At 44.6% G+C, this 15076-nt stretch overlaps 1 protein-coding gene across 4 annotated transcripts in view; it reads right to left on the reverse strand.

Annotated features, from left to right (window-relative positions):
* Nucleotides 1–469: 469 nt before the first annotated feature.
* The window catches only part of LOC121565588 (neurobeachin-like), a 300567-nt gene continuing 285960 nt past the window's right edge, over nt 470–15076 (reverse strand). For 3 of the 4 annotated variants that reach the window (XM_045213661.1, XM_045213660.1, XM_045213658.1), the window contains 9 exons: nt 13370–13459; nt 12056–12248; nt 10725–10796; nt 10493–10648; nt 10071–10241; nt 5271–5372; nt 4510–4706; nt 1472–1623; nt 470–880 (listed from right to left, as the gene is read on the reverse strand). In XM_045213661.1, coding sequence (XP_045069596.1) covers nt 790–880; nt 1472–1623; nt 4510–4706; nt 5271–5372; nt 10071–10241; nt 10493–10648; nt 10725–10796; nt 12056–12248; nt 13370–13459 — 1224 coding nt within the window. In that variant the 3' untranslated portion in view covers nt 470–789. Of the gene's footprint in view, nt 881–1471; nt 1624–4509; nt 4707–5270; nt 5373–10070; nt 10242–10492; nt 10649–10724; nt 10797–12055; nt 12389–13369; nt 13460–15076 lie in introns of those variants that run through there. The other variant, XM_045213667.1, reaches the window with a different exon arrangement.

A 15076-nucleotide genomic window follows, 5' to 3' on the forward strand; every position in this document is an offset into this window, starting at 1 on the left:
GGCCATCACAAAGCCCTGACCTCAATCCTATAGAACATTTGTGGGCAGAACTGAAAAAGCGTGTGAGAGCAAGGAGGCCTACAAACCTGACTCAGTTACACCAGCTCTGTCAGGAGGAATGGGCCAAAATTCACCCAACCTATTGTGGGAAGCTTGTGGAAGGCTACCCGAAACGTTTGACCCAAGTTAAACAATTTAAAGGCAATGCTACCAAATACTAATTGAGTGTATGTAAACTTCTGACCCACTGGGAATGTGATGAAAGAAATAAAAGCTGAAAGAAATAATTATCTCTACTATTATTCTGACATTTCACATTCTTAAAATAAAGTGGTGATCCTAACTGACCAAAGAAAGGGAATTTTTACTAGGATTAAATGTCAGGAATTGAGAAAAACTGAGCTAAAATGTTTTTGGCTAAGGTGTATGTAAACTTCCAACTTCAACTGTAATATAGCTCAGTTTTTGAATTATTTATTTTATACAGTCATTATTGTTAATCTTCATCAAGGGTGTCAATAATTTCGGACCCCACTGAATTCCTACACTGTATTACTAATCTGGTAAACAGTTTATGGTTAGTTAGTTAACCTGTAGTTAACTTGTAGTTGACCTGTACGGTTAGTTAACATTAGTTAACTCTTATACCGGGAGTTAGTTAACCCTAGTTAACTTGTGTAGGTAGTTAACAGCAGCTAACCTGTATAGTTGGTTAACAGTAGTTAACAGTGGTGTCCAGGTGTCCTCCAAAACAGCAGCCATGTTGTACTGCCTCTGTCTTTGTAACCCTCAGTATCTGTTCTGGTGCTCGTAGTGCCACCGGTTGAAGTCGATGTTGAACGCCACAATGCTACCGGATGCCATGCCAGTGATGAGAGTCCTGGGGGGAGGGGGACACACACACACACACACACAATACAGTATGTTCATCAAAACAATTTACCTCTATATGACCCACTAATAATTAGATTAATGTATTGTATTTTATTAGTTATTTCCCAAACATGAATCTACTTTACTAACATCAACACAATAGGTGTGTGTGTGTTTGTGTATGTGTGTGAGTGAGTGTGTGGTGTGTGTGTTTATGTATGTTTGTGTGAGGAAAGTGACGCTTCTGTATTGCTCCAAGGCAAGTGTGCTTTCAGAACCTTTCACTGCAATTTTGTTGTCTCTATGGCAACCGGTTCTATTTAAAGAAAACAAAGCTCACTGAACTGCGAACGTTCCATTTTCCCAAATGTACCCTGACAAGCATTAAACACACAGGCCCTTTCAGTGTTCTACAGCCTACATACCGCTCTACAACCACACACACACACACACACACACACACACACACACACACACACACACACACACACACACACACACACACACACACACACACACACACACACACACACACACACACACACACAATTGATCCTGTAGTAGAGGCAACCTGACTAGGAGGACTAACAGAACTAACCTCTGGTCGTGAGAGAGGTCCATGGCGCGGACACCAGCATCACAGCCTGGGTAGATGTAGAGTTGTTTGAAGTCACAGGCCTGCCACACCTCCACCACCCCGTTGTCTCCTCCTGTCACCAGGTTCTGACCATCACTACTCAGCATAATGGCCTAGGGAGCACATCATAATAATTATATAATAAGAAATAAAATAAATAACATACAAATAAATAAATAATCATAACAACATCATCTACCTCAAATCACAGCCTAGGCCCTATGTAGTAAACTACTTTAGACATTTAGACCCTAGGCCCTATGTAGTAAACTACTTTAGACATTTAGACCCTAGGCCCTATGTAGTAAACTACTTTAGACATTTAGACCCTAGGCCCTATGTAGTAAACTACTTTAGACATTTATACCCTAGGCCCTATGTAGTAAACTACTTTAGACATTTATACCCTAGGCCCTATGTAGTAAACTACTTTAGACATTTAGACCCTAGGCCCTATGTAGTAAACTACTTTAGACATTTAGACCCTAGGCCCTATGTAGTAAACTACTTTAGACATTTAGACCCTAGGCCCTATGTAGTAAACTACTTTAGACATTTATACCCTAGGCCCTATGTAGTAAACTACTTTAGACATTTAGACCCTAGGCCCTATGTAGTAAACTACTTTAGACATTTAGACCCTATGCCCTATGTAGTAAACTACTTTAGACATTTAGACCCTAGGCCCTATGTAGTAAACTACTTTAGACATTTAGACCCTAGGCCCTATGTAGTAAACTACTTTAGACATTTAGACCCTAGGCCCTATGTAGTAAACTACTTTAGACATTTAGACCCTAGGCCCTATGTAGTAAACTACTTTAGACATTTAGACCCTAGGCCCTATGTAGTAAACTACTTTAGACATTTAGACCCTAGGCCCTATGTAGTAAACTACTTTAGACATTTAGACCCTAGGCCCTATGTAGTAAACTACTTTAGACATTTAGACCCTAGGCCCTATGTAGTAAACTAATTTAGACATTTAGACCCTAGGCCCTATGTAGTAAACTACTTTAGACATTTAGACCCTAGGCCCTATGTAGTAAACTACTTTAGACATTTAGACCCTAATCCCTATGTAGTAAACTACTTTAGACATTTAGACCCTAGTGCACTAGGTTTGAATATTGCTGTCCAGCAATGATTCCCAACCAAATGTACTGAGCTTGAGCTAGATGTAAAAATATATTTATGTTGCCCTATACGTTGTGCAAAGTTGGTGGAATCTCATTCAAAATGACTCACAGCTATAATGGCTGCCAAAGGTGCTTCCACCAAGGGGTGTGAAGACATGCAATCAAGATATCTTAATTTTAAAAAATATATGCAGTACCAGTCAAAAGTTTGGATACACCTACTCATTCAAGGGTTTTTCTTTATTTGTACTATTTTCTACATTGTAGAATAATAGTGAAGACATCCAAACTATGAAATAACACATACGGAATCATGTAGTAACCCAAAAAGTGTTAAACAAATCAAAATATATTTTAGATTTTATATTCTTCAACGTAGCCACCCTTTGCCTTGATGACAGCTTTGCACACTCTTGGCATTCTCTCAACCAGCTTCATGAAGAATGCTTTTCCAACAGTCTTGAAGGAGTTCCCACATATGCTGAGCACTTGTTGGCTGCTTTTCCTTCACTCTGCGGTCCAACGCATCCCAAACCATCTAAATTCGGTTGAGGTCGGGTGATTGTGGAGGCCAGGTCATCTGATGCAGCACTCCATCGCTCTCCTTCTTGGTCAAATAGCCTTGTTTTGGGTCATTGTCCTGTTGAAAAACAAATAATAGTCCCACTAAGCGCAAACCAGATGGGATGGCGTATTGTTGCAGAATGCTGTGGTAGCCATGCTGGTTAAGTGTGCCTTGAATTCTAAATAAATCACAGACAGTGTCACCAGCAAAGCACCCCCACACCACCACACCTCCTCCTCCATGCTTCACGGTGGGAACCACACAAGCAGAGATAATCCATTCACCTACTTTGCGTCTCACAAAGACATGGCGGTTGGAACCAAAAATATCACCGGTCTAATGTCCATTGCTCGTGTTTCTTGGCCCAAACAAGTCTCTTCTTATTATTGGTGTCCTTTAGTAGTGGTTTCTTTGCATCAATTCTACCATGAAGGCCTGATTCACACAATCTCCTCTGAACAGTTGATGTTGAGATGTGTCTGTTACTTGAACTCTGTGAAGCATTTATTTGGGCTGCAATCTGAGGTGCAGTTAACTCTAATGAACTTATCCTCTGCAGCAGAGGTAACTGGGTCTTCCTTTCCTGTGGTGGTCCTCATGAGAGCCAGTTTCATCATAGCACTTGATGGTTTTTGCGACAGTTCTTTAAATTTTCCAGATTGACTGACCTTCATGTCTTAAAGTAATGATGGACTGTCGTTTCACTTTGCTTATTTGAGCTGTTCTTGCCCTAATATGGACTTGGTCTTTTACCAAATAGGGCTATCTTCTGTATACCTCCCCTACCTTGTCACAACACAACTGATTGGCTGAAACGCATTAAGAAGGAAAGAAATTCCACAAATGAACTTTTAACAAGGCACACCTGTTAAATGAAATATATTCCAGGTGACTACCTCATGAAACTGGTTGAGAGAATGCCAAGAGTGTGCAAAGCTGTCATCAAGGCAAAGGGTGGCTTTTTTGAAGAATCTCAAATATATTACTACATAATTCCATATGTGTTATTTCATTGTTTTGATGTCTTCACTATTATTCTACAATGTAGAAAATAGTAAAAATAAATGAATGAGTAGGTGTGTCCAAACTTTTGACTGGTACTGTATATTATTATTAATTTGTAGAATGTTCTATAATTCTCTTTCACTTTGAAAATGTGGAGTAGGTTCTGTAGATTGGTGGAACCCCCCCAATTGAATACCTTTTTTTGATAGAATTTTAAGACCGCAAAATGTGAAGACTGTGCAAGGCGTGTGTAGACTTTCACTAGGCACATACTGTATCTGTGGGCTTACCCGTGTTGAGTCGTTGACCTCCATCTGAGCCAGTAGTTTTCCGTTGATGCTGAAGTTACAGAAGCGTCCTCTCTCGTAGCAGATGATACAGTGGCCCTCGCTGGACACCGATATGAGGCGGGGACACAGGCAGTTATCTGGGCCCTCCAGGGCCCGCAGCAGGTCCCCTGTTATAGTGTGGACAAGACATGGACCCTCTGGAGGGAGAGCAAGATAGAGTTACACACAAACACGCACGGATGCATGCACACACTATTTCAAGAATGTTACTCAACATTCCACTCCTAACTGAGATATCTCAACTATGTACTGTGGCATGTGACATTACAGTCCTATCAGCCAACTCACATATACTATATATACAAAAGTATGTGGACACACCTTCAAATTAGTGGATTCAGCTATTTCAGCCAAACCCGTTGCTGACAAGTGTATAAAATCGAGCTCGATTTTATACACCTGTCAGCAACGGGTGTGGCTGACATACCCGAATCCACTAATTTCAAGGAGTGTCCACATATTTTTGTATATATAGTGTATGTTTTTTTTTATACTGTTACTTCGATTTTATAGTACTTATTTTCTATAGTGCCTTGGGTGCGAGAAAAGCACTTTATAAACAAGATGAATTATTATTATTAGATGAAGGAGATTAAACTGTAGTGCACTTCTTTGGAACAGAGCCCTATGGGCCCTGGTCAAAAGAAGTACACTACACAGGGAATAGAGTGCCATTTGGGACTCAAGCTGTCTCTGCTGACCTTTGGCTCCACTGATGACCAGTCCCAGCTCGGCACACACAGAGACACACACCACCTCATGGTCATGGCCGGTCAGCACAGCTCGCGGTGCCGGGTAGTCACCTGGAACACAACACAATAGTTGGGTTTTATTAACAACATGGCTTGGGATTGTTGCAACAGAGCACACTTAACTGGAGAATGTACTTATTAGGAGCAACTAAACTCTCCTCTCCTGCCCTCTACTCCCTTTCACCCCCTCTCCTTTCACCCCATATGTCCTTTCCTCCCTCTCTCCTCTCATCCCTCTTTCTTCTCCCCTCTCCCCCTCTCCTCCCTTTCACCCCTCTCTCTTCTCCAGTCCCTTAGAGAGTAGGACCAGAGCAGACCTGTCAGTCCCAGGACAGCGGTGAGGTGAGGTGGCTGATGGGACATGTGTCAAATAAGTCCTCCAGAGAGACCACGGACTCATCCAGCTCACCTGCCCTACAAAATATTAAATCCGCCTGCACTGAGCCCCCCAGCCCCCAAACCCCCAGGGGCTTGAGCCCCCCAGCCCCCCCCCCCCCCACTCAGCCAGCCAGCCAACACAACCACCCCACCTCTACCTCCCCACACTGCCTCACATTGCGGTAGTATGGGCCGAGCTGGGCCTGAGAGGCAGGGGGGGAATTGAGCTGGAAGTTATTTTAATGACCAGGGGCCTCATTGATCAACAATGCGTACATTTCTCACTAAAGTCTGGCGTATTTGATCACATTTATGTAGAGGGATGGGCAGAATGAGAATGAGCCATGGATAAATGGTAGCATAGTATTTGTTATGTAGCGGGAATAAACCAGTCATGTCAGAAAAGGAGAGACGTCCTGCAATATGATTATGATTTAGGCCTATATAATAAAAGTAAAAGAAACACATTAGTCTACATGTTGCTATGAGATCTCCTTACCAATGGCAAATGCATCTGTTTCATCATTAGGCATATGTTTTAATGTTTTTATTAGCCTACCATTATTATCATTCCTGTGCATCAAACGCCTCCATTTTCCTCAAAATAACAATATTTGCTTGCAATACAGTTGATCAACCACTAGACGTTGTGCATACTCATGATCTGAGATTTGCGTGGAGATACGCAAACTTTCCCGTCAAGTTCAAAATGGATAAATACCAACCTTTGCGGGAAAACTGGCGCACGCAAGGTTTAGAGTATTTTCTGTGCGCTGACTGCGCACAGACCTTTGATAAATGAGGCCCCAGGTGTTTAGGACACATGCAGGATGTACATTAGAGGACACTGTTCTCACCCTGCCGAAGGTTACAACATCTTCAACTCTGTCAAATATGAATAATATAATACTCTCCTACCTAGAGTGCTGTGAACTGAAGTCTGACAAAAAGTATTATTGTTAATCTTGAAATTGTATCATAAATTATGACTAACTGCTTTATAAATAATACAACTAAATAGCTCATATAGGTAGCTACTGAAGACTACTATGTGTTTCATCAATAGTGAAGAACTGATTAAATGTTCACTCTGAAAAAACTGATATCAAACAACCTGGTTTGATTGATATGGAATATGATTAGTTGAAGTTCTCTCCATAGAAGTAACCTTCCTTTGTTAGGGAAGGTGCACAGTACAGTAAGCAGTGTGTGTGTGTGTGTGTGTGTGTGTACCATGGGAGTTTCTCCTGCAGTATAGTGCCGTGGCCCCCTCTACTAATTGGAACAAACCAAGCTGAAATTCTTAATTAGCTTCAGTGAAGATAATGAGAAAACACTCACCTCAACCACAGCCCCATATGACACCAGTTCATGCACAGTACGCACAAATACAGTATACATACGAACACGCACACACACTCTTACACACACATACACGCACACACACAAACACACACACACTGTTATTATGTCCAAGACATACAAATGGTGAAGTGTTTGTTTTGAACACAGATAACCAGTGAGTATGAGGAACTAAGTGTGAAGAGCAGCAGAAATCAAATCACACTCTGGAGCTGAATAGCAAGACATCTGGAGTATTTTACTGGAAAGCAACACACACATATAGGTGCATATACAGTAGATGCTCCTCCCTGTCAGGGCTGGTGTTATAGGCGGGCCCTAGAGAGCCTGGCCCGCCCTTTCCCTTCCAAATAAAATATTGAAATAATGATCATTTATTTGACCGAGATGCGCGCAGACAGAAAGATGCATTAATCTCAGATAAGCATCCGAGCGAGCAAAACAGCGACCCTCTGTCTCTGTATGTGTAAACCATGTATCTGATGCTGTCTGACAAAAGGAGTATGGCATGTTATACTTTTTCTGGCCAGACAGCATCAGATACATGAGCTACATACACAGTTGTGGTCAAAAGTTTTGAGAATGACACAAGTATTGGTCTTCACAAAGTTCGCTGCTTCAGTGTTATGAGATATTTTTGTCAGATGTTACTATGGTATTCTGAAGTATAATTACAAGCATTCCATAAGTGTCAAATGCTTTTATTGACAATTACATTAAGTTTATGCGAAGAGTCAATATTTGCAGTGTTGACCCTTTTTTTCAAGACCTCTGCAATCCGCCCTGGCATGCTGTCAATTAACTTCTGGGCCACATCCTGATTGATGGCAGCCCATACTTGCATAATCAATGAGTTTGTCAGAATTTGTGGGTTTCTGTTTGTCCACCCGCCTCTTGAGGATCGACCACAAGTTCTCAATGGGATTAAGGTCTGGGGAGTTTCCTGGCCATGGACCCAACATTTCAATATTTTCTTCCCCGAGCCACTTAGTTATCACTTTTGCCTTATGGCAAGGTGCTCCATCATGCTGGAAAAGGCATTGGTCGTCACCAAACTGTTCTTGGATGGTTGGGAGAAGTTGCTCTCGGAGGATGTGTTGGTACCATTCTTTATTCATGGCTGTGTTCTTAGGCAAAATTGTGAGTGAGCCCACTCCCTTGGTTGAGAAGCAACCCCACACATGAATGGTCTCAGGATGCTTTACTGTTGGCATGACACAGGACTGATGGTAGCACTCACCTTGTCTTCTCCGCTTGTCTTCTCCGAACAAGGTGTTTTCCGGATGCCCCAAACAATCGGAAAGGGGATTCATCAGAGAAAATCCCTGTACCTTTTGCAGAATATCAGTCTGTCCCTGATGTTTTTCCTGGAGAGAAGTGGCTTCTTTGCTGCCCTTCTTGACACCAGGCCATCCTCCAAAAGTCTTTGCCTCACTGTGCGTGCAGATGCTCTCACACCTGCCTGCTGCCATTCATTTTACATTTACATTTTAGTCATTTAGCAGACGCTCTTATCCTGAGTGTATAATTATAATTTTTTTCATGCAAGCTCTGCACTGGTGGTGCCCCGATCCCGCAGCTGAATCAACTTTAGGAGACGGTCCTGGCGCTTGCTGGACTTTCTTGGGTGCCCTGACGCCTTATTCACAACAATTGAACCTCTCTCCTTGAAGTTCTTGATGATCCGAAAAATTGTTGATTTAGGTGCAATCTTACTAGCAGCAATATCCTTGCCTGTGAAGCCCTTTTTGTGCAAAGCAATGATGACGGCATGTGTTTCCTTGCAGGTAACCATGGTTAACAGAGGAAGAACAATGATTTCAAGCAACACCCTCCTTCTAAAGCTTCCAGTCTGTTATTCTAACTCAATCAGCATGACAGAGTGATCTCCAGCCTTGTCCTCGTCAACACTCTCACCTGTGTTAACGAGAGAATCACTGACATGATGGCAGCTGGTCCTATTGTGGCAGGGCTGAAATGCAGTGGAAATGTTTTTTTTGGGATTAAGTTCATTTTCATGGCAAAGAGGGACTTTGCAATTAATTGAGGGAGCGCACGCGCCTGAGCACGCCAACCTGCTGAGTTGATACAATGTTGCACTTCACTAGTGATAGCTCAAGTCAAGACAGACAGAAAGGGAGGCAGACAGGCGGAGAAGAGAGATTAATGCGATTGAAAGAACCTACATTTTCATCCGGACATTTTCTACTGTTTTTATTTTTCGGCTTTAGGCCTATGTATTTTACTTAGTTGATGATGGAAGTTATTGGCCTACTGCTGCATTGGCTATAGGCTATCTCTGAGTTCTATGCTCTAATTTCTTTAGCCGCCAATGGTTCACGGTGTATCAATGTGTCCATATGGCAAAGGCTGGTGCTCTTGCATTAGTAAAATGTTTACTTTGAGATTTTTTGCATTTTATTTCAGATTTTTATGATTAACTATATTACAATAATTTTAAGAAACTAAAACGTTATTATTGAAGTAAAAGTGTTCCACAAAAATGCGCATAAAAACTGGCACGCAGATAGGTCGAAATAATAGGATAAATTGTTATCTTCCCCAAACTTGAAACTCACAAGCTGCCTATAGTCTTTATTATGACACATGAACAAAATTGGGGAAAAAACGGGCTGCCTATAGAAATCAAATGCCAGTCCAACTGATTCGTTCCGGCGCCAGCCCTGCTACCTATCTCTGTCCATTATTCGCTAACAATAATGGAAACCAGGATTTTCACTGCTGATCAAAGAATGCTGCTTTTAATATAATAATCTACCTTTATAAACTCCAGCTCCACTATGAGGTGCTGTAATTCATTTGAGCTGATATGAAGAGCTTCCTCTCTCTACCCTTGGACAGAGGGCAGCTACTTGCTACAGCTCATGGACAGGACTGTTACACTGTGTTTGTGTATGTCTGTCTCTCTGTCTGTCTGTGTGTGTTTGTGTATGTCTGTCTCTCTGTCTGTCTGTGTGTGTGTGCATGTGAGTGTGTGTTCTGACTTACTGTTGTTGGGGTTGTCTCCTATGATGTGGTGCCGTCCGCTCCAGTACCACAGTAGCAGCGTAGCGTCTCTGGACCCTGACACGATGTAGCAGTCTCCCCCGATGTAGCTCTCTGACCTGGCCAGACACGTCACCACGTCCCAGTGGCCAAACACTATCTGGGTCAGCTTACCTGCAGGACAGAGAGAGCAATATAAAGTAATGTAGATGTACTATAGTAATAAGGTAGTAGTATTATAAGGTCTGTAGTATTATATGGGTTAGCTTACCTGCACAAAGACAGTATTATGATATAAACCTATGTGGGTAGGCCTACTGTATGGAAGTAATACAGTGTAATATAGTAGTAATATAGTATTACAGTAGTATAGTAGTAGTATTATGGTGGTACTATAGTAGTAGTACCATGGTAGTTAGTATTACCTGTCTCGGTGGAGTAGACTCTGAAGCTCTTGTCCCAGAAGCCACAGACCAGGATGTAGCGGTTGTCGGCGGTAACCACGAAACAGTGTGTGTTGATCTGGATGCTCTGATCCACCAGGTCTGTGATCTGACGCTTATTACTCCCAGAGTTGTTGGCTACACCCACACACAGAGGGATAACTTAGTTTGTATTCAGTACAATGGTCTGGCCTGTCCTCAGGGTAACACTCACCAATCAGAGGGTCCATCTCTATGGGCAGGTGGTGGGCCTGTTCTAGGGAGTAACCTGGCGCTCCTCTCAAACCTGGAAACACACACACACATTACACATGTATGTCACACACAGGTACGCACGCGCACACACATCCCACACACACACACCCTGAGCACCTGCTCCATGGTCAGAGGTTGGTTCATGAATGTTTCCATGAAGCTTATTGATTTCACTTCCTGACTGTCAGGCTGAGTAGAGCTATGATCCCCTGGAGGGAGACTGGAGGGCAGAAACACAGCAGCATGCTGGGAATATGAAGCCCTTAGTATTCTGCTCATTATTGTTGGAACCCAGAACACTTTTCTTCTCTCCAACAGAAAAACATTGGAACTGCAGCTGTGGTCATTAACGACAGAATGTTAGGCTCCACTCTGGTCCTCAACTCGGTGTGTGTGTGATGAGTGTGTGCTCCGGTGACAGATGTGGAAGTGTGAGGAGAATGTGGTGCAGTCGCAGCCTAATTTCCCAGTAAGCTTTGCAGCGACCCTTGACCCTGAGGTGAGTTTGGTTCCTGAGAAGTGTGTATTTGTGTGTGTTTGCGTGCGTGCGTATGTGTGTGTGTATGTGTTTGTGCGCCTGCGTGCTTGTGTGTGTGTGTGTTCCTTGGAGCATTGGTGGGTAATGTTGTTCACACATGCCTGAGGACCAACATGTGGAAGCACTCAGACTCTCTTCACCTGACCAAGGGGTGCAGCATGGTGGGTAGATATGATGTAGTGGTAAGGCACTGGTCAAAAGAAGTGGACTATATAGGGAATCGGGTGCAATTAGGGATGCAACCATGAATGACTGTGGAAATGGTGCTGGCTAACCCTGGTTTGTCCAGACCCGGGCTGCTACAGACCCAGGCTGCTACAGACCCAGGCTGCTACAGACCCAGGCTGCTACAGACCCAGGCTGCTACGGACCCAGGCTGCTACGGACCCAGGCTGCTACGGACCCAGGCTGCTACAGACCCAGGCTGCTACGGACCCAGGCTGCTACGGACCCAGGCTGCTACGGACCCAGGCTGCTACGGACCCAGGCTGCTACGGACCCAGGCTGCTACAGACCCAGGCTGCTACAGACCCAGGCTGCTACAGACCTGAACAGCTGTAGTGTGTAGACGTACCCTGGTTGGTATAGAGGGGTTTTACAGGGCCACTGCAGTGGTAGGTAGCACATGTGGTGGAACACGCAATTAGTTTTACAAGAGCATGTGTGTTCTGTTGCCTATGAGTTTGTGTGTGTGTGTGTGTGTGTTTTCTGGCCTGTGTTTTCTGGCCTCTGTGTGTGTGTAGTCCACTCACCGACGGTGTTGTGCCAGCGGTTGACAGCGAACAGTCTGCTGCAGGTGACGGTGACAGCGGCAGGGACAGAGAGGTGTGGCAGGGTGTTGGCTGCTACGTGTGTCACCGGGGAGTTGGAGGGGAACTTCAACACCATGATCACATCCTGCTGCATCTGGTCCTTAAACATTAGAGGGCTCTGGGGAAGGAAACACTATTGAGCAGAAGAGAGAAGAAGAGAGGGGGTGTGGAGAATGGAGGATGGAGGGATGGAGGAGGATGAGGAGAGAGAAGGGGACAGAATGGAGAGAGGTAATTAGTGTGGAGGTAAAACAGGTTTCAGACACAGAGGAGCTGCATGTACATGGTGGAGGAGGATGAGGAGGAGGAGGGGTGGAAGAGGAAGAGGAGGAAGGGAGAGGGCAGGGAGGAGGAAGAGGAGGAGGGGAGAGGGTAGGGAGGAAGAGGACAGGAGGGAGGAGGACAGACATACATACAGACATACAGGCAGACAAACATACAGACAACAGACAGACAGGGGTTAGAAACATGAGATGGAACTGTTGTTTATAGTACATGAAACATCAGGGACATGGGTTGTCCATCCATATACATGTATCTTCACTTGCAAGCACAGTCAGGGCAACATTTTCCTAGTGCTAAATAATTTAGGTAATTTTTGCACTTTGCACAATTCTTTTGCACTACGAAAATGTGGCCCTCAGTTTAATTGACTGTATGGGGATAGCAAAAAGAACTAAACCAACAACACGTCAGATAGCAGCTGACTGCTGTGGTAGAACTAGGCCAGTAGGGGGCACTCTTCCCTCTGCTCTACACAATAGACACATCAACTCCTCATTCAATGGAGCCATGGGAAATATGTTGGTAGTAGTTATTTTATAGTACTGAGTAAGGCATTGGCAATGTTATGGTTTTGATATTTAATGGGGAAAATGTTTGTAAAATGTAAATGTATTGTCTGTGTTGACTTCTGATGCTTTCATTGCAAATTTCAACTTTTTAGTGCTGGTGCTTGCAACCTGCTTGAATACAGACATACATGAGAGTTTAAATGAGGAGTGGGTACAAGGAGTGGAGAACATGGTAGAGAAGAGAGCATAGAGAAACCTATTGACAACATATTCTCTCTCCCACCATGGAGAGATGGGACTGCCACACACACCACAAACACAACATACAAACACACACACACACACACACGACTGCACAAACGCGCACACACAAGCACAGACACACTTGCATGGACACAAACGCACACAGATAGACTGAGACGCAGTGGAAATAATTTTTCCAGCATGCCGTGTGTCTCACCAGGTGCATGGCCGAGCTGCGAGGAGGATGTGGCTCGATGAGCAACTGAGACGGAGTCTGTCCAACAATCAGAATCTGCTGCTCCATCGCCTGAGGAGAGAGGAGAGAGGGAAAGGGAGGGAGATAGGGAGAGGAGAGAGGGAGGATAGAGAGAGAGGGGGGGAAAGGAGAGAGAGGATAGAGGAAAGAGAGAGAGAGAGAGAGAGAGAAAGAGAGCGAGAGAGGGATGAGAGAGAGAGAGAGAGAGCGAAAGAGAGAGAGAGGGGGAGGAGAGGGGGGAGGAGAGAGACAGAGCGAGAGGGGGAGGAGAGGGGGGAGGAGAGAGAGAGGAAAGAGAGAGAGTGAGAGACAGCGATAGAGAGGGAGAGTGAGGGAGAGAGAGGGAGAGACATCGATAGAGAGGGAGAGAGAGGGGGAGAGAGGGAGAGAGAGGGAGAGACAGCGATAGATAGGGAGAGAGAGGGGGAGAGCAGGGGAGAGGGAGAGGGTAGAGAGAGAGACAGAGAAAGGGGAGGAGAGAAATAATAGAGAGAGGGGGAGACAGAGCGAGATGAGAGGAAGAGGAGAAAGAGAGAGAGAGCTGCTGTCACTACTTATATTCATCAAAGTGATGGGTCAATGCGTTACTTGACAATGCAAGCAAATCCCAACTCAGCCGTGCCTCCGAGGAGGGGCTTAGAGGGAGGAGAGGGGTGCACACCCAATACGCCTGGGTGCTCCCCCTCCCCCTTCCTCCCTCCTCAGCCTGCAGAGTCATCCAAGTGTTAGTATGGAAGAGACAACCCTTTCCCCATTAACATGCTTCAGTTAACCATTCCCATCCCCAGCCCGAGACCCTCCACACTAACGCTAACCTGGACTGACATGATGCTAGGACTGCAGCAGGCCCCACGTCCATGTTATTGTGCCTGGAACAAAGGCAGAGAGCAAACACACACGCACACACAAATCACACAAAGTACTAGACAGTACACACCACTCAGTATCTACAGCTTCCATTGGCAACCACATGCCACAGTGGGAGCAGTGTGTTCTGGGTAGAAGGTGATTCTTAGCCAGAACCGTCTACCCACAACCCAGGGTCACTTCCCATCATGCATAGCACCAGAGAGGTGAGGCCCCCTGGTCAGTTGAACATCGTGGGGTGCCAGGGGATGTTTCCCGCAAGTCATCGGGCTGCGAGCACATTTGGCAACCATTATCAGTCAGTGGTTCTTTACTACGCAGTCCGTCAAGTAATAACCTAGTCCCATTATAGCTATTTTAGGTGAGGGCTGGGGTGAGGGTCACCAAGTCTGTTCACATAACGAAATCCGATCCAGAGATTTGAAAGAACCAGAGGGCCATGTGGAAAACATCAGCCTTTCTTCTGACCATTCATTCTATTCCAGAACACAGAAGAAAAAAATATTTTGGTTCCCCCAGAGAACCTTGACTGTGTATAACTGCTCTTTTCTACAGGCAAAGAAAGAGTGTGAGCAGAAAGTGCAGAGAGAGAGGGAGAGAAAAAGAGAAGAGAGCAGAGAGAGAGAGCGAGAGAGAGAGAACAGAGTGATTGAAGGTTATCTGAAGTGTTTTCTCCCGACCATCACAACAACATGCCAATAGCTCTAATCCTCTCTGCGCTCCGTGTGTCAGAAAGTCACCTGTATCTCAAACAGCCATCTAGAAGACTTAACAGGCAGTTCATTTGTTTATGACCCCCAC

The sequence above is a fragment of the Coregonus clupeaformis genome, chromosome 5, assembly GCF_020615455.1.
Source record: "Coregonus clupeaformis isolate EN_2021a chromosome 5, ASM2061545v1, whole genome shotgun sequence".
NCBI classification, from domain to species: Eukaryota; Metazoa; Chordata; class Actinopteri; order Salmoniformes; family Salmonidae; genus Coregonus; species Coregonus clupeaformis.